This window comes from Coregonus clupeaformis, chromosome 35 (assembly GCF_020615455.1).
Source record: "Coregonus clupeaformis isolate EN_2021a chromosome 35, ASM2061545v1, whole genome shotgun sequence".
NCBI lineage: Eukaryota > Metazoa > Chordata > Actinopteri > Salmoniformes > Salmonidae > Coregonus > Coregonus clupeaformis.
This window is the reverse complement of record NC_059226.1, coordinates 24,664,416-24,683,797: the sequence shown is the minus strand read 5'-3', so window position 1 is coordinate 24,683,797 and position 19,382 is coordinate 24,664,416. Positions and strand designations below refer to the sequence as shown.

Sequence of the window (19,382 nt, the reverse complement as noted above, 5' to 3'; positions counted from 1 at the left end):
TTGTGGCAAAATGGCTTAAGGACAACAAAGTCAAGGTATTGGAGTGGCCATCACAAAGCCCTGACTTCAATCCTATAGAAAATGTGTGGGCAGAACTGAAAAAGCGTGTGCGAGCAAGGAGGCCTACAAACCTGACTCAGTTACACCAGCTCTGTCAGGAGGAATGGGTCAGAATTCACCCAACTTATTGTGGGAAGCTTGTGGAAGGCTACCCGGAACGTTTGACCCAAGTTAAACAATTTAAAGGCAATGCTACCAAATACTAATTGAGTGTATGTAAACTTCTGACCCACTAGGAATGTGATGAAAGAAATAAAAGCTGAAATAAATAATTATTTGCACTATGGCCTATTTATTGCCTTACCTCCATAACTTACTACATTCACACACACTGTATATATATTTTCTGTTTGTATTTTTGACTTTATGTTTTGTTTACCCCATATGTAACTCTGTGTTGTTGTTTTTATCGCACTGCTTTGCTTTATCTTGGCCAGGTCGCAGTTGTAAATGAGAACTTGTTCTCAACTGGCTTACCTGGTTAAATAAAGGTGAAATAAAAAAATAAAAAATAAAAAATATTCTGACATTTCACATTCTTAAAATAAAGTGGTGATCCTAACTGACCTAAGACAGGGAATCTTTACTAGGATTAAATATCAGGAATTGTGAAAAACTGAATTTAAATATATTTGGCTAAGGTGTATGTAAACTTCCGACTTCAACTGTATATATAGATATGGCTCTGGTGAAAGCAGTGTGTATCTATGCATTCACCCATTTACTGATTACACTAGTATGACATCACCAACAGTGTACCTCCCGAGTGGCGCAGTGGTCTAAGGCACTGTCCATTGCAGTGCTAGCTGTGCCACTAGAGATCCTGGTTCGAATCCAGGCTCTGTCGTAGCCGGCCGCGACCGGGAGACCCATGGGGCGGCGCACAATTCGTCCAGGGTAGGGGAGGGAATGGCCGGCAGGGATGTTGGTAGAGTACGGCGTTTGCAACGGCAGGGTTGTGGGTTCGATTCCCACGGGGGGCCAGTATGAAAAAATATAATGTATGCACTCACTAACTGTAAGTCGCTCTGGATAAGAGCGTCTGCTAAATGACTAAAATGTAAATGTAAAAATGTACCTTGCCACCAGGCGAATGGGCTGCAGTAGGCTATTGTTTTTCTGTTTTTGAAGGGACTTGTTAGCCACTAATAGGCTTCCACTGATGTGGTAGAGCACACAACTGGGTCAGATAGGGCACATGCTGGCAGAGCTTGCTTTATTCTTTCTATTATACACTTTCTGTTTGATCCCCGCCAACGACCACCAGACCTATAGTGCATTCGGAAAGTATTCAGACCCCTTCCCTTTTTCCACATTTTGTTACGTTACAGCCTTATTCTAAAATGGATACAATTTATTTTTTTCCTCATCAATCTACACACAGTACCCCATAATGACAAAGCGAAAACAGGTTTTTAGACATTTTAGCTAATTTATTAAAAATAAAAAACAGAAATACCTTATTTACAATTTAATCAATTTTAGAATAAGGCTGTAACTTAACAAAATGTGGAAAAAATCAAGGGGACTGAATACTTTCCGAATGCACTGTACATCCCTTCCCCAACACCCCTCTCCCATCCCTCCGCCATCTCTCCCTCTATGTCCCCCTGTGTCTTCAGACAGTCTAATATCCTGGAGCTTAAGGTTCTATAAGGATACAGTTAATAGTCATCATATGCTGCTGCCTCACGGCCATTGAAAACAAAGGGACCTGCGATCATGGGAAATACTGCACTGGGGCACCAATGTGGGTCATCATCAGTGCTGCAGGGGAGACTTCATATAAAACATACAAAGGCCTGTCCCTATGTAGACCTTCCCCCCCCCACCTTCTATTGAGATGACATCTGTGAGGAATCATTCACAAAGGCACATTCTTTACCTCTTAATGCTGGTGCCAGAGGGGAATCCATTTGGAATTGGTTGGTTGCGCGTGACACCTGCTAAACAAATGCTTGAGAGAGAATCAGTTCCTCACTTGCAAATACTGCACACCCAAAATGGCTGCCATGATAGTATTAAAGAGTTTCTTAATTTAGTGGTTGGGTGGGACTTTTGTCAGAGCCACTCTGATTTTAGGAGCCACCTGCAAAATTAGAACTAATCTTGTGCCAACAGCTGCGCTTGCACACGCTCAGGGGGCCTTGCAGAGAGCTATGATGGGGATTGAATACATTTGAGCTTCTTCAAAAGCTGTGTGCTAAAAGTGCTCCGATGATAGCCTACAACGTAAATAATGAGTAGTAGTACTAGTAGTAATAGTAGTAGTAAATGTAGTAGTAAGGACAGAATATGATATATTATTTTCAATCGATATGTACATGAAACAGTCATATTTGAAGTTAAATTTTTGCTGAGCCCCTGAATCTTGGACCTTTGCTGCTATACCATTGTACCCTCTGCAGGCGATATCGAGGTAGTGAGACACTTAAATTGGGAGGATTTCTTTACTGTGTCTGTGTGAGCTGAAATGCTTTCAACATAATTGCATTTTCATTCCACTCTGTTGATAAAATGTTTGAGGAACAGGGCTTGGACTTATTTTACCATGATATGTTTTGTCATGATATGTTGCCAAGTCAGAGTGACAGACAGTGATACAAGATTGTATAGTGTATACCTAATGAACTGTCAGCTAATAGCCAGATGGTGACAGCATTTGATCAGTGTAGCCTGAAAATGCAAATCAGGCCACTATTTGCAAGCCGCATTTATTGGCTCTACTTGACAAACAAAGAGCAACTTTATTATTCCAGTAAGGCTGACTCACTGGAATATGAGTATCTTCCCAACCAATTTTTTGCTCATAAACTGTTCATGTTCAGCCTACCAGTGTCTGTAGGTCTATCTAGAATGTGTATTACTGTATCTCCAATTACAACATTGTTGGGCAACCTAGACTCAGGGGTAGACGTTACATAGTAAATGTAAATGCGGGACACTCTAATTAGTATAATATGTTACGTTTTGTATGGTATATATTAATTTGTAGATGTCCACAATCCATTTTGTATGATATGTTACGAAATACAATTCGTATGATATGTTACGAGATTGCTAAACATATGATATGTTACGAATTCCAATTTGTTGTGGCTAACGTTAGCTAGACTAAGGGTTAAGGTTAGGGTTAAGGTTAGGAGTTAGGTTAAAGGGTTAAGGTTAGGGTGGGGAGGGAGATCTGTGGTGGTGGTGGGTATTCTATGGTGGTATGCTATTTTCCGGGTGTGTTTTGCTCAACCTTTGGTCAGAGCACTGTCTGCTCTAGGTCTCCTGAAACCTACTAAACCCTGCTGCATGCTGACATAACAACCATGGCAATGGTGAGTGATCTCACTCTCTCTCTTCCAAATCTTGAGTCTGATATCAGTCAAATTCCAATACTACAGCTACTTAACATTTCTGGCTCTTCAGCTAATAACAATAACCGGCGTATAATATCAATGAAATACTTATATTTATCAATAGATAAAACTGTACCACATTGTAGTGATATATTAGTTCTCTCTGTTTTTCAGTGCAGCTGAGTAGGCGATGAAGAAAAGGAAGGACTCTACACCCACACCTTTCTATTCTTTACTTTGTTTCCTGAAAAGTGATCACTGAAGAAGAACCTTTGAAACCTCTGCTGAGAAGAGCGATCTCTTCTGTTGATTGTCCGGCGACTCTGCTGTTGATCTGGAAAATATCTGTTGCTTTTCGTCCTCTACTCTTTTCTTTCCTTCTTTATTACTTTTGAAGGATGTGAGTTAAAGGCTACTGCTCAACTCTGCCTGTGAATAGCATGCTGCATTACACCAAACACACAAGTGCCTATGTGAATCTGTGCCAATCAGTAACATCCGACTAGCCTAATGATTGCATTCTGAATGCTGAGAAAAGCATATATCTCACTCCTGTCCTGACTTTGACGATCGTTGGGGCTTTTGTCACTTTAGAAGTATGTAACCAATGCACACTGACAATGAATGGGCTTCTTTTCATATGGGACTGGAGATCGGTTGTTAGAATGGCTGAAGTTGAATATGTGTATGACAACCCGTAGTGATTTTTGTAGAAAGATTGAAATGTTTAGTTTAAACATGACATTTTGGGGCTTTTGTAAACTCTTGATTATTAAAAGCCAGTTTGTCTAAAACCAATACTTGTTTAAGCCTCTTACTCATTTCCACCCATTAATCCACACATCTTTCCATTTTATGCAGATCAGCACATCTAATTAAAAGTAGTAAATTAATCTCATCATTGAGTTTTGCTCACCTACTTTGTAGCACATTTTGTAGTACATTTACATACAACACAATGCTAATCAGTATGTCATGTATTGCATCTTTCTATGTAAGCCAGATCAGGTCATACATGGATTGATGATGATATCATAACTTCAAATCTCTCTATATACATACGCAATAATAGCTGTTCTCATTGCACCACCCATCATATGATTTCTGGTAACTAGTAGGGATTTGTATGCTGAAGACGTGCCTTAGTTGACGTGCCTCCTCTGTCAGGTAGGTGTTCACACCAATGGATGTGCAGTTAACTTCAGTGCGACTTGAGAAAGAAGACCTCTAGAAGAAGGTCCCCTGAAGTGTTATAAAGTGTTTTTATAGGGCAGCATGTAAATGTCCTGTATGTGAATGATGGCAATAATAAACTGTGAAGGACCTGTCTACCCCAGGATATGTTTTATAGCTGTGTTTATTATAACATTAGAAGACACATCGTGTCCAACTACAGTCGTGGTCAAATGTTTTGAGAATGACACAAGTATTGGTCTTCACAAAGTTCGCTGCTTTAGTGTTATGATATATTTTTGTCAGATGTTACTATGGTATACTGAAGTATAATTACAAGCATTCCATATTGACAATTACATTAAGTTTATGCAAAGAGTCAATATTTGCAGTGTTGACCCTTCTTTTTCAAGACCTCTGCAATCCGCCCTGGCATGCTGTCAATTAACTTCTGGACCAGATCCTGACTGATGGCAGCCCATTCTTGCATAATCAATGCTTGGAGTTTGTCAGAATTTGTGGGTTTTTGTTTGTCCACCCGCCTCTTGAGGATCGACCACAAGTTCTCAATGGGGTTAAGGTCTGGGGAGTTTCCTGGCCATGGACCCAAAATGTCGATGTTTTGTTCCCCGAGCCACTTAGTTATCACTTTTGCCTTATGGCAAGGTGCTCCATCATGCTGGAAAAGGCATTGGTCGTCACCAAACTGTTCTTGGATGGTTGGGAGAAGTTGCTCTCTGAGGATGTGTTGGTACCATTCTTTATTCATGGCTGTGTTATTAGGCAAAATTGTGTGTGAGCCCACACCCTTGGCTGAGAAGCAACCCCACACATGAATGGTCTCAGGATGCTTTACTGTTGGCATGACACAGGACTGATGGTAGCGCTCACCTTGTCTTCTCCGGACAAGCTTTTTTCCGAATGCCCCAAACAATCGGAAAGGGGATTCATCAGAGAAAATGACTTTACCCCAGTCCTCAGCAGTCCAATCCCTGTACCTTTTGCAGAATATCAGTCTGTCCCTGATGTTTTTCCTGGAGAGAAGTGGCTTCTTTGCTGCCCTTCTTGACACCAGGCCATCCTCCAAAAGTCTTCGCCTCACTGTGCGTGCAGATGCACTCACACCTGCCTGCTGCCATTCCTGAGCAAGCTCTGCACTGGTGGTGCCCCAATCCCACAGCTGAATCAACTTTAGGAGACGGTCCTGGCGCTTGCTGGACGCCTTCTTCACAACAATTGAACCTCTCTCCTTGAAGTTCTTGATGATATGAAAAATTGTTGATTTAGGTGCAATCTTACTAGCAGCAATATCCTTGCCTGTGAAGACCTTTTTGTGCAAAGCAATGATGACGGCACGTGTTTCCTTGCAGGTAACCATGGTTAACAGAGGAAGAACAATGATTTCAAGCACCACCCTCCTTTTAAAGCTTCCAGTCTGTTATTCTAACTCAATCAGCATGACAGAGTGATCTCCAGCCTTGTCCTCGTCAACACTCTCACCTGTGTTAACGAGAGAATCACTGACATGATGGCAGCTGGTCCTTTTGTGGCAGGGCTGAAATGCAGTGGAAATGTTTTTGGGGGATTAAGTTCATTTTCATGGCAAAGAGGGACTTTGCAATTCATTGCAATTCATCTGATCACTCTTCATGACATTCTGGAGTATATGCAAATTGCCATCATCAAAACTGAGGCAGCAGACTTTGTGAAAATTAGTATTTGTGTCATTCTCAAAACTTTTGACCATGAGTGTATGTACACCTATGTGTATGTCCTGTGCACACACACACACACACACACACACACACACACACACACACACACACACACTCACACACTCTCACACACACAAACACTGATAACAGTGTGCTTATTTTGGATGTCACGTGTTGAATGTGTACAGTTAGTTTCTGTTATATGTATCTATTGTGTGTGTTGATGAGTGTGAGTGTGTCAGCGTGTCATGTAGAACCAGGCATTGGAAGCCGTGCCATCATGTCTGTGTGTATTTGTTCTAGGGTGCAAAACGATCAGTTGGCGGCCATCTTTCTCCTGCTGATGCAGAACCAGGAGGCACTAGGGGAGGTGACTGAGGGAGACATGGAGGAGCAGCTCAAACTCTACTCCCTGTAGTCTGGGAGAATGGAGAGTTGACCCACATGAGCAGAATGGGGCGGTGCTGTTATTGTCAACCTCTCAACCTTATATTGGGCTGAATAGCCTGTTCCCCCTTTTTAGAGTGCAGGTGTCAAGCAGAGCAACTGTCAATGTATAATACAGTATTTATGTTTGACTTATCGTGTCAGACAAAGACAATAGGTTTAATATTGTGAGATACTGTAGAGTGATAAGGTTAAATGGCATTACCTATAAGACCAAAACAAATTGTACAATACTTGAATGTAAGACACAATTCTTTATACTGTTCTTGTTCTGTTAACCTTGGTTAATATTGTTGGTAAGTCACATATACTGTATGTATTTTCAGTTGTAAATAACTATTTTGGAATGACTTTGTAGTGTTAATATAGGTAATATTGAAATATACACTGAGTGTACAAAACATTACATAGACTGACCAGGTGAATCCAGGTGAAAGCTATGATCCCTTATTGATGTTACTTGTTAAATCCACTTCAATCAGTGTGGATGAAGGGGAGGAGGCAGGTTAAAGAAGGATTTTTAAGCCTTGAGACAATTCAGACATAGATTGGGTGAATGGGAAAACAAAAGCTTTAAGTGCCTTTGAACGGGGTATGGGTAGTAGGTGCCAGGCGCACCGGTTTGAGTGTGTCAAGAACTGTAACACTGCTGGGTTTTTCACGCTCAACAGTTTCCTGTGTGTATCAAGAATGGTCCACCACCCAAACGACATCCTGTGGGAAGCATTGGAGTCAACATGGGTCAGCATCCCTGTGGAATGTTTTCGACACCTGTAGAGTCCATGCCCCGACGAATTGAGGCTGTTCTGAGGGCGAAAGGCAAAAGGGGGGGGTATTAGGTAGGTGTTCCTAATGTTTTGTACACTCAGTGTATATGTTTTTCAGATATTCTAAACACTCCATATTTTAAATCAAATGTTTTTAATGGTTGATAAGGGAGGTCTGAGTGTGTGATCTACCCTTCAATACTGTGTGGATATATTTTAGTAGTTTGTTTAGAGTCTCAAGCGATGAGGTTTTAATAGTTAGTACCACAGGTGGCTGGTGGCACCTTAATTGGGGAGGACGGGCTCATACTAATAGCTTGAACGGAATAAATGGAATGGTATCGAACACATCAAACACATGGTTTCCTTGTGTTTGATACCATTCCATTCACTCCAATCCAGCCATTATTATGAGCCGTCCTCCCCTCAGCAGCCTCCTGTGGTTAGTACTCTGGTGTATCTTTTTACCATTTATTTTATTAAATAATATGACACTCAAAACAGGTTGTGTGATCATGTATTTTTTTATGTGTGTTTGAGTGATAACACTTTAATTTGTTTGTCTCTGTTTCTACACTGTATGAACAGTCCATTTGATAAATCATGATTTCACATTGGGCTGGATATTTTTTCAGTAAGTCTAACACCAATATTATTTTGCTAAACTTCTATAAGAAATAGCAAGCTATGAAATGTACAAATGTTTAAACAACTTTTATGATTGTGTCACATGAACACATACAAGTTGTTTATGCCTTGTCCAATGTTTCTATGATTATGTGTTGTACATGTGAAAGCAGGCAAGAACAAATGAGGTAGGCTACACTGATAGGGTCTAGCTGTTTTGACCACACCACAACTAGATGAGTACTCTTCCCATCTACTGTTTGTCACACTCTTATCATTCCTCTGTGGGGTGGTACCACTAACATGTTTGAAAAAGTTACAGTATACATAGTTACACAGTACATGTTTGAAAAACACCTTATAAAAAAATATAGTTGCTCAGATCGTTATCAAAGTCATGCAACGTTTGTGTTTATGTCATAATAAATTTCAAGGCATAATTATAATCACTTCCTAGTATAAATTGGCTTCATCCTCATGCCATAACTTTTGTAAGCTGTGTTGGCATCATTCTACATAGCACCACAGGTGAGTATTAGTTAGCAGACAGAGACAATGGAGAAGATTAAGGACACAAAGTCTGGATCAGAGAAAAAGTAGGGGTTTTAGTGGAATACCCACAGAACTCAAATGAAAGTCCTACTTGTCTCATTTTCAGCTCATTTATCACCTGATTTACTTAATAAAAGGCATATTTCAATAGGTGGTCCAGGTGTCCTCTGACACTATTGTTCCTCAATCAAGGTGGGAGACCGATATTTTTTGTTGTTGTTACTCAAAACATATTTTTTTTACCCTTAAAGCCAAACTCTGCACTTGGAGAAACAGCGCCACTGGCAGCTCCAGGCACATTTATTATTGTTTTTGTTTTATTTATTAAAGCCACAGTTCAGTCAAAAATGTGATTATCCTGTGTTTTATATACCGGCCCATTTATTAGGTTGGTGATCATGTGCCCACTGGAGCCGCTTCTTCTTGTTTTTAGCTGATAGAAGTGGAACCCGGTGTGGTCGTCTGCTGCAATAGCCCGTCCGTGACAAGGATCGACATGTTGTGCGTTCCGAGATGTAGTTCTGCACACCACTGTTGTACTGAGTTGTTATTTGTCCATTTGTGGCCCGCTTGTTAGCTAGCTTGCACGATTCTTGCCATTCTCCTTCGACCTCTCTCATCAACGAGCTGTTTTCGCCCACAGGATTGCCGCTGACTGGATGTTTTTTGTTTGTCGCACCATTCTTGGTAAACCCTAGACACTGTTGTGCGTGAAAAGCCCAGGAGGATGGCCGTTTCTGAGATACTGGATCCAGCGCGCCTGGCATACCACGCTCAGTCGCTTAGGTCACTCGCTTTGCCCATTCTAACGTTCAATCGAACAGTAATTGAATGCCTCAAAGCCTGTCTGCCTGCTTTATATAACAAGCCACGGCCACGTGACTCACTGTCTGTAGGAGCGATCCATTTTCGTAAATGGAGTGGTATACCTAATAAACTGGCTGGTGAGGGTATATTTCCACACTATGAGGTTGGAATAATACTGTGAAATTGTGAAAATTATGATAATGCACTTTTAGTGTAAGAGCTGTTTGAAAAGACCGCCTGAAATTTCAGCCTGTATTGGTGTGATGGAGTTTTGGCCTTCCATGGTGACATCACCATGCAGAAATGATTTAATAGACCAATAAGAAAAAGAGTTCCAAACCTCTCTGCCAATAACAGCTAATTTTCAGTTTTCCCCTCCCCACTCACACCACTCCCAGACAGTCCTAGCAAAATTCTTGCTTGAGAAATTGCCCTTTGCTAAGAAGCTTTTTTTTTCTTCTTTTTGACCATTTGAATTGAAAACCACAGTAATGGACTTAATTGTTACCCAGAAATGATTTGATATTGAGATAAAAACGACTGCATTGGACCTTTAAACGGCAGAGGAGCTCCAGCAACAATAAAATAAAATAAATCTGAGTACATACTCTGCTGTTCTATTGCACGTGCAATGATGTGCAATGATGTCTGCCGGACAAAAACAGTGTTCATTGTCTGAAGTAACGTCTTTGCTGTTGTAATATCACAAATGAATGTGACAGTTTCACCGCTACGGATTCCAATTTTAAGTGTGTGTACATTATTATATTTAAACGTGGGATATTGTTTTAGAATAGGAAAAGTTCAAAAATAGCTGGAGTGCGTCTTTAAATTACATTTCTATGGGAACACCACTCATTCCCATCTCTGCATGAAATAAATTCTGGAATGCAGCAGAGTTCCCATTCTGATCTGTGCTGCATTCTTCTGGTCTGGACAGGAATCACCTTGACATCAGCTGTTGGTCTCTCGGTGCTCCCCCTGGCCCTTGGTTATTTATCTAGTCACGGAAGGGAAAAGGGGCTCTACTGGTTGAAGGTTCCTGTCATCAGCTGGAGACCAATTAAAACCCAATCCTATTCTGTCATGCTGGAAAATGATTTCTCAGTCCATCTGCAAATCTATGTAATTACTTACTCCCCTCTATCCATCCCACTCTGTCATTTCTAGATCACAAAGGATGTGTTTACACAGGCAGCCCAATTCTGAACTTTTGTCCATTAAATTGTATTTTGACCAATCACATCAGATCTTTTCACATCAGGTCTTTTTCAGAGCTGATCTGATTGGTCAAAATACCAATTAGTTTTAAAAAGATCAGAATTGTGCTGCCTGTCTAAACGCAGCCTAAGTAACGTAACGAATCTGAATTTATGAGAATTCTTATATGGCACTAGCTATGATTTCATAACTCCAAAGACAACGCCTTAAAATCCTAGCTACAATGGCACCTGTAATGAACATGTAATGCATGACATGTAGACTACGCTCTCCTCAAATTGTAGTCTAATCATGTATCAAGTTTAAGCAAGTTGAAAAGGTAAAAAGGTAGAAGTTATAAAGAATCATTGAAACGCAAGCCAGCCCGAATTTCCCTAATTATGGCCACACCTCTTTAAACTGCCAATTAATGTGAATTGAGACGTTTCCATATAAAGAAACCCAACACACGAGGAAGGTGCACTGACAGTTAAAAATAAAAAATAAACAGGAAGGAGACAACACAATCATAGTCTGCGGGACAGATCAAATTCTGACCGAAAAAAGACGCAGAGGAAAAACAATGGTATTGCTCCTGTTGTGCACAACACGTGGGTCATTAAGGATATGGACCTTGTTCGCCCAGCTGACCTGGGATTTAGAGCAGAAAATGACTTGTAACTGGAAAGTTAAACTCAAACTTTTTTTTAACTCAAACAGCACCAGATATTATATTCTCTAGTTTTGAGAAATATGGCGATTTCTTTGAGGAAGTGTGTCTTCCTAGTAGGGGCTTTATGTGTAAGTTTGACTATAACCACGATTATGTATGGACAATACTATGACCTGAACTTCTTCCACGACAGATTTGCGAACAGGTGAATATTCTGTGATTTCTGAAATTGTTTTCCCGCTCAAATATTTGTAGATTCCAACAAAAATCCAATCGCATGCAAATCGACTATCTGCATCTGTCTTTACCTCGGTATTCTACGACCTGTTGCATTCAATTGGGACATTGACACACTCAACCTACTGCTACTGTAGTTTTTTGGTGTCTTATTGTGGAATGGTTCGATTTTGGCAGATGAGATTACATTTATCACATTGATGCATTTTTTATGGGGGGGGGGGTTGTAATAATCCGTTTCCCATTCATAAGACTCCACCTTCATTTTTGCAGCTGAAAGTTGAAACTCAAATGTTTTACTAAATGAGAGGACGTTTGAGGTTCCAGTGTTGCTGGTGTCTTTAAAGTTATGCTTGCGGTCTTGTCAAGCTCTGAGTTAGTGGTAAGGCCACTGACTAGGCTAATGTGGAACGGATGTGTGACCTATTATATCCCACAACTGACCTCGTTTTATTGATGTTCAGACCTGTCCTGAAAAAAAAAAATAATGTCTACATTACAGTTTAGACATTGTTTGTGCTCCGGTTTTTAAATTGTGGATGTAAATGTAATATTCTGATTCCACAACTCAGACAGCAGTAATTATCACAACTACAACAACACTTATGGCAGTAATTTGAACTCTAATCTGAATTGAAGTCAGGTGTCCTGTCACTTGTTTTCCTCTGTTCCAAGGAAAGGTCCCTTTTAAAATGCATGTTTGGAATTGTTTTGATAGGTTTAATTTGTCAGGGTCTCAACTTACTGTTGAGAGTTAAAATAGTACAATACATCAAGTGGAATTTTGAAATTTGGTTGTGCATCAGCAGTTTTTCTCTTATGTCACTCAATTAGCCCATGTCAGCTATTTTTTAAATTTGATTTTAAGTTAGTTTTGCAGCCAGCTATCTAAACGTCGTTTAATTACCTACCAGTGGGCCCCCATTGATTTTGTTAGTCACTCTGTCAGATGTCATATTAAAAACGGCCCTTTTCTCTCCGCCCCATGGCAAAATGAGTAGAATTGCATGAAATTTACAGAAATTACACTTCAAATTTCGCTTAGGGTCCCTAAAAAGGCTAAATATATAACTGCATGTGTGAGTACGCAGACCCGCGAGCCATGAGGTTAGATTTTGTGGGCCCCATCAAAATTGCCCATCCCTGATTTAAACAAATCCGCTGGATTGGTCTGATGTGCTTCTGTCCACTTAACAAGGTTTTGTGTGGATTTAACTCTTTGTTGTGCATTTTCAATACATGTGTTGTCTTCTCCTTCCAGTCAAGACACAGAGTTTGATAACATTTGGACTCGCGATGAGGAGCTTTGGGACAACACCACAGCAACTGGTGAAGAGAAGGTAATCGCACAGAGATTATGTAGTTGCCTCGCCTCTAATAGAACAAAGGCACACGTATACGTCTTGTACAGTACAATGTCAAGTGAGGTCTGTCTCTCTACTCAGCTAGAGGGTTTGTGTCCTCTGAGAAAAGCAGTGAAGAAGGATGACTTCTTCAGACTACGCTTTAACTTTAAAGTGCCTGTGCTGCAGTGGGCTGGGAGCTTCAGCCATTCAGAGTGGGGGCGATTGGAGAAGTATATGCCCCCCTATGGCTGGAAGGACCTGCCCCAGGACGGTATGAACATTCCCTCCAAGACCCTATTTAATAATCTCAACAAAACTACGGGTATATTGTATATAAACACATTGTCCTCTCTCCTTTTTGCTTCTTTGTTTTTGATCAGTTGTGAGATCCACTTTGGCCCTGCTCAACGACTCATCCAGCAGCCGCCTGTTTGAGCGCAGGTGGCCTGATCAGTGTGTCCGCTGTGCTGTGGTAGGCAATGGCGGCATCCTTCGAGGCTCCAAACAAGGCAGGGCCATCGACAGTCACCACTTTGTCTTCAGGTCAGTAGTGCTGCTGCAGCTCCCCTTTGACCAGCTTCAAAAACCTATTAGACTTCTCTTATTGCTCTTTGACATAACTAAGATCAAGTTGTTGCAATTGTAAATATTTCCTTATACTGATCCACTTAATTTATAAGCAAACGCAAAAGTAATAGACTGATGGTAAATTATTAATTCCAGGGTCAATGGGGCAATCACCAAGCACTTTGAGGAGGACGTGGGCACAAAGACATCTTTCTATGGGTTCACCACAAATACTATGAAGAATTCCCTCAAATTTTACAGAAAAGATGGCTTCAGCAAGGTCCCACAGGGGCGGGTAAGAACTTGTGGGACAGGCTACACGCAGCGTTTCCCAAACTCTGTCCTCGGGGCCCCAAAGAGTGCATGTTTTTGCCCTAACGCTACACAGCTGATTCAAATTATCAAAGCTTGTTGATTATTTGAATCCGCTGTGAAGTGCTAGGGCAAAAACCAAAACATGCACCCCTTGGGGTCACGAGGACCAAGTTTGGGAAACCCTGGGCTACAGTGTTGAATCCGGTCCATTTTAAAGTGTTAGGAATTTGTCACACTGAGTGGTTGTTTATGCAACTATTCCTTAAAGCTTTGACTATTTCCTATCTGCAGAGAGGCCGATATATCTTCATTCCATCCAACAAACGTGACTATGTGATGATGTCAGCTGCTATCCAGGGTCTCACTGTCACCTCCGGTCATGACAAGGGGGACTGGTGAGTTGAGAGGGTCATTAAGAAGAGTAGTACATTTGAACAGCATGATACAATGGTGTGTTACAGTACTGTGGTCAAGGAAAGTACAACGATCTTGCACTTATGCTGGTGAATGGGTTTATCTCCGCTGTAATTCACCACAAGATGGTGCCGTTGTATTTCTATGAATGTAGTGCAGTGCGCAATGGATAGAATCTTGTGAGTGGTGGTATGGCTGTAGGCATACAATTCACTTGACGATACTCGTCTATTTGTAAGCTCCCTTGCTATTGATTATTGACATTTTTTTCAGGTAACATTCTTAATGGAAAATGTTTTTTCACCTCATACTACATTTGTCCCCTCAAACAGGCCCTCTCAATACTTTGGATTTAAGCCACCAGTTCAGCACTTTAAAATGCTTAATCCAGATTTTATTACATATGTAACGCAAAGGTAAGGGGACTCGTATTGCCAAGTCAAATGGAGACTTTTAGATAATTATTGGCTGCTTTTAACATTGATGACTATTGACTGTCAATGCTGCACAGGTTTCTGAAGTCTCCCCTGCTGAAGTACAGTCAGCTCTACATGCCCAGCACTGGTGCTCTGATGCTTCTGACCGCCCTGCACATGTGTGACCAGGTCAGGTCACATCACCACATGCTTTGTCATTGGTAATCTATTGGTCACTGTTTAACCAACCAAGTGTCTAATGACATATGGCAATTTGGCAAGTATGGAAGTGATTTATTGGGAAACCATGACATCCTCTTTTTATAGTCCTGGTATAGACCCCATATACAGTTATTCCATATTGATTGTGTCAGATGTAATTAACATAATCCTGCAGCAACAGTAAAAGTGGATTATAATTCATGGACATTTTTGTAGGGGTTGATCTTTTTTTGTAAGGGAAAATCAAGTCTGAAATTTGAAAGTGGAAATGACACTTCAGAAGCCTTTTTAAATGTCAAATACACACGTTTAATGTAAGATCCTACATCTGTATTGAAGGCTAGATGCTATACTGAAACTGTATTATAGCCTGAACTATGCATGCAGATATTTACACAGCTGACTGAGAATGCCATTCATGCATAAGTGAACAAATCTCCTACCCTCCTGCAGGTGTCTGCCTATGGGTTCATCACAAAAAACTTTGCAGACTTCTCTGACCACTACTATGATGCTGTGAAGCAGCCCTTGCGCTTCTATGCCAACCACGACATGCAGATGGAGAGCTGGTTGTGGGAGGTACTGCATGCACGAAAAGTAATGTCACTGTACAAGAGGACAAAAGAGAAATGATGGACACTCAATTGTATTTTCATGTGAAAAGCCTTCCTTGAAATACTGTTAACTCCTATGTTTGCCATGGCGGTGGTCCCTCTGAAGGAGTGGCTGCTGGAGTTGTGTGGCGTCCTTTGTCATTAGTCACACAGCAACATTAAAGGGCTTTGACGGTGTAAAGCCAATCTCAGGTGTTCCAAGCGTCTGTTTGTGGGATCGGGCCTTTGATCATTTTAACAACCCTTATCTTCTCTGAAGGCAGGTGCAGGGAGCCGAGACTATAGTCTCTCGGTCATTCCTCTTTCTCATTTTCCTGCAATGCCTATTCTCATTTAAAACTGTCGGTTTGACTGGGACTTACATTGAACACATTAACGTTATGAAGCCAGCATCCATTCATGCCAACCTTTTGTAGGTGAACTTTGACTTTCAGCCTCTTTGTGCAGTGCCTATCCAAGGATGGGTTACTCCAAGCCACAATAAAGAAAATGTGACCCATTCTTGGAAGACTCAAGCTTTGATCTGCTGAACTATTGTTACATAAATGGATCTACATGGCTGAGTGTCCTCAAGTGTCTGTTATGAAAAATCCTGATAATAGACCAGCAAATGCTGCTAGATTATGTCATTAACTGTAAAAGCAAGATAATGACCACTTGTAACAAATTGTAGATTTTTTTTGGGAAAGCTGTGTTATCGCCATTTTCTGCCACTGACACCTGTGCAAAATGTTATGGGACAGCATCCCATGTGCAATAATTGTTTTCTTATTCCAACAGCAAATCTTTAATTTGACGAACCTAATTAAAGCTAGAGTCTAATTGAAACAATAGCAAAGCGGTCACCCGGCCTCTATTTTGGTAAAAAGCTGAGGGAGGGGCCAGGAGAAATGTAACCACTCTCAAATTCATAGAGCTATGGATGCAAGGACTGACCAGCCATGATATCAACATTATAGTTGTAACCATGTTTTGAGGCTATACAGTTTGTTTACATACACATGTCCAAAAATGTATGTACAACTAGGGATTCTAGCTTTAAACTTTAATGTAGTGAATGTTATGGATTTTTAAAAATATAAATAGTTGGTTAGTGATAGACAATGTCGAGATTATCACATCTTTGATGGAAAAATATCCCTACTTCATATGTGAAGTTGCACTGGCGCGAGTTGGGACGCACTGCTTGCTCTTTTTGGAAGCGGAGGAGGGGAGAGCGGGGACAGAGGACTGTGGGAGGGACGAACACATTCTGGATTGGATCTGGCGGAGCAAGTGACAATATAGCGGAGTCTGGCTTTCGGTTCGGAGTTGGAAAATATTGCATCAAATTATACAAACTGTTTTATGTATTTTTATATTTGACATATATTGGTAATAAGTAGGCTACGTGTTTACGGGAAATAAGAGGAGTACTAAGATTCGCTTTCTGTAGGAGACGGACTCAAAATTACTTTCCTTGAGTTATTGGAAGGCTACGATTACTTTTGCTTGTACCCTGGAGGGCTCTGAAAACTGCCACCTTGACATGTATTCCCGTTTTCTAACATGCAACAACAACACTGTATAAGGTAAGACAAATGTGAATTTAAACTTCATCATCATGGAGAGACAGGAATGGCCCCTACCGACGGGCTCGGAAATCTAGTTAAGAAGTTCAGTCCGAAGGTCGCTAGCAAGCAAGTTAGCTTTGCTAGCTAGCTAGCCATGTTATTTTAGTGAACGAAGCAATCGCGAGACTGAAAAGTAGATGCTAGCTAAAGTGATAGGCTTGCTACATATGGAGCAAGAACTACTAGCTAACGGTATTTTTCTTTTCATAATCCAGTTCAAGTTGCATTGCACGTTTGCACCATGCTTTGTAATGTGTGTGTCTTATTTATGGATAACTTTGTAATTGAGTGATAACTATCTTACAGTTGCATGAACAAAAATGACTAGGTCTACTTCTAAAAACACATTATTGGCAATACATTATCCATAATCAGAATCATGCATCATGGTATAGTTCTCCATTGGGACCAGTGAATAAAGTTGCACCCCATCACCAGTTACACACGCCAACCTCTCAAACACACATTCATATTGTATGACCCCATACAATATGGGGGAGGAGGAGGACATGATCACTGTTATTGGGAATGACAGCTTACGCCCTGTGCACCTCTTTGGGTGTGTGGTGTACTCAGACTGCCAGCTTATGTAATGTAGCAAGTTATGTTCGCACAAAAAAACAGTGCAGACTGCAGAGCTGTGCTGTGCAGACACCATCTCATTAGTGTGATCCTGCTGTGCACACTGTGAACTTTCTCAAAACGGTGTATGTTTATATAGCAACATTTTGCTGAACATGAATTTGCAGGCAAGGGTGATCTGAACTGGGCAGAGGAGATGACGAGTATTCTCTCTAGCCCAGTTAAATACCATTAATTTTACTATTAGACTGCTCTGCAAGCCTTAAATCAAAATATGCTGGTTATACTCACCAAATATGGAGTTTTGCTGCGCAACTATGGTCATTTACTGCCGTCACGCCCCAGTATGTGCTTCAAAAAAGGTGTAAATAAACGTTTTATAAATTATCTTTCGGGATACTGTACTGCTGCTGTATTAGCCGACCTGTGCGTGGCAGTAATGAGGAGAAGGGTGCAATTCAGGGCATTCCTGCATGTGGGCATTCTTGCATCTACAGGAACACCTCTTTATACTTCTAGTTGTTCGTTTTTAAGTTAGGACAGGCAGGAGGTGGGGGCGCTCCAGTACAGTAGGTGGCTTTAATGCACAATAACTTTGGATGCCAGCCGCTGATAAACCCCACAGAGAAGGGGCGGGGGCGATAACAGTAGCTAGCTAGCCATACACCGGTAGACAGTGTCCTTTGCCCATGCCTTTCGGGCACTGTTTTCCCGCAGTTCTGTTAACGACAGCGAGGGCAGGTGTTTGGCAGGCGGGAGCAAAGTACACTGTGCGCTAGCTTAGCGAGCTAGTCCTAAGGAGAACCGGTACACAGCAGGCGGGAGCGGCACTGTGTGCTAGCTAGCTAACTAGTCGCTAACTATCAAGCTAGCTAGTCCATGGTGTCGCCCCAGCCTGCTATGCTAGTGATCGGTAGACAGTGTCCTTCGCTAGCTAACTAGCAAGCTAGCACACGGTGTCGCTGATTAGCTAGCTAGTTAGCTATCACACAGTGTCACCCAAGTCTCCCGCCTGCTGTGCTAGCGGGAGGGGGGGGGTCGACCGGTACTAGACAGTGTGCTCCTCCCCCGCCTGTCGGGCACTGTTTTCCCACAGTTCTGTTGGTATTTGGTATTTTATTAGGATCCCCATTAGCTGTTGCAAAAGGTGCATGTTTATCAATAATTGGAAGAAACATCTCGATGCTCCTTATTAATCACACCAGACCAACAAATATTTTTTTCAAACATCATCCACATAAGAGTCACAGCGAAATCTTTTGTATGATCTCTTATACACTATTTTAGGCCCAGCTTTTGGAACTTTTGCTTTCCTGGATATAGCCACTATATTGTGATCACTGCATCCAATGCGTACGGATAAAGCTTTTCAACAAAGTTCAACAGTATTAGTAAAAATGTGATCAATACATGTGGATGATCTTGTTCCTGTAGTGTTTGTAAACACCCTGGTAGGTGTTTTCAAACGACAGTGACGGGTAGGTGGGAGCAAAGGACACTGTTGACCAGTGTCGCTCCTGCTAGCTAGCAAGGAGGACTCCGGTACACAGCAGGCAGGAGGCGGGGGCGACACGTGTGCTAGCAGGAATGCCCACATGCAGAAACGCCCCAAATTGCGGGCTGCAGTTGCACACTATTGGTAATGAGTGATTTTATTGGCGGTGCTGAAGAGTTGGATTTGGCACATG

The 19,382-nt window shown here is 41.4% G+C and overlaps 3 protein-coding genes across 14 annotated transcripts in view; all 3 read left to right on the top strand.

Moving 5' to 3' along the window:
* The window catches only part of LOC121585156 (protein TsetseEP-like), a 34,844-nt gene extending 27,660 nt beyond the window's left edge, over positions 1 to 7,184 (top strand). For 2 of the 7 annotated variants that reach the window (XM_041901540.2, XM_041901542.2), the window contains one exon: positions 3,587 to 4,205. Coding sequence is in view for 5 of the 7 variants with exons in the window: in XM_041901542.2 (XP_041757476.1) it covers positions 3,587 to 3,590 (4 nt within the window). In the remaining 2 variants the exon portion in view is untranslated. Of the gene's footprint in view, positions 1 to 3,564; positions 4,206 to 6,598 lie in introns of those variants that run through there. The other 5 variants (XM_041901539.2, XM_041901541.2, XM_041901536.2 and 2 more) reach the window with 4 other exon arrangements.
* A 4,010-nt stretch (positions 7,185 to 11,194) lies between these two features.
* Positions 11,195 to 16,030, top strand: LOC121584238 (alpha-N-acetylgalactosaminide alpha-2,6-sialyltransferase 2-like). 2 transcript variants are annotated; one of them, XM_041900070.2, is made up of 9 exons: positions 11,195 to 11,573; positions 12,867 to 12,945; positions 13,051 to 13,222; positions 13,332 to 13,494; positions 13,675 to 13,813; positions 14,125 to 14,228; positions 14,580 to 14,663; positions 14,759 to 14,852; positions 15,339 to 16,030. In XM_041900070.2, the coding sequence occupies exons 1-9, from the start codon at positions 11,449 to 11,451 to the stop codon at positions 15,516 to 15,518; spliced, it is 1,140 nt and encodes a 379-aa protein (XP_041756004.2). In that variant the 5' UTR covers positions 11,195 to 11,448; the 3' UTR covers positions 15,519 to 16,030. The 2 variants fall into 2 exon arrangements, with proteins under 2 accessions (XP_041756004.2, XP_041756005.1); XM_041900071.2 differs by lacking the exon at positions 14,580 to 14,663.
* Positions 16,031 to 16,770: 740 nt separating this feature from the next.
* Positions 16,771 to 19,382, top strand: part of LOC121585154 (caskin-2) — a 95,061-nt gene continuing 92,449 nt past the window's right edge. For all 5 annotated transcript variants that reach the window (XM_041901531.2, XM_041901530.2, XM_045210964.1 and 2 more), the window contains exon 1: positions 16,771 to 17,070. The gene's annotated coding sequence lies outside the window, so the exon portion shown is untranslated. The remainder of the gene's footprint in view (positions 17,071 to 19,382) is intronic.

Excerpts from the sequence above, each read along its gene's own strand:
- LOC121584238 (XM_041900070.2), top strand. The coding sequence starts at position 11,449 with ATGGCGATTTCTTTGAGGAAGTGTGTCTTCCTAGTAGGGGCTTTATGT. Across the intron at positions 13,495-13,674 it reads AGTCACCACTTTGTCTTCAG|GGTCAATGGGGCAATCACCA; the intron begins GTCAGTAGTGCT and ends TATTAATTCCAG. Across the intron at positions 14,664-14,758 it reads ATTACATATGTAACGCAAAG|GTTTCTGAAGTCTCCCCTGC; the intron begins GTAAGGGGACTC and ends AATGCTGCACAG.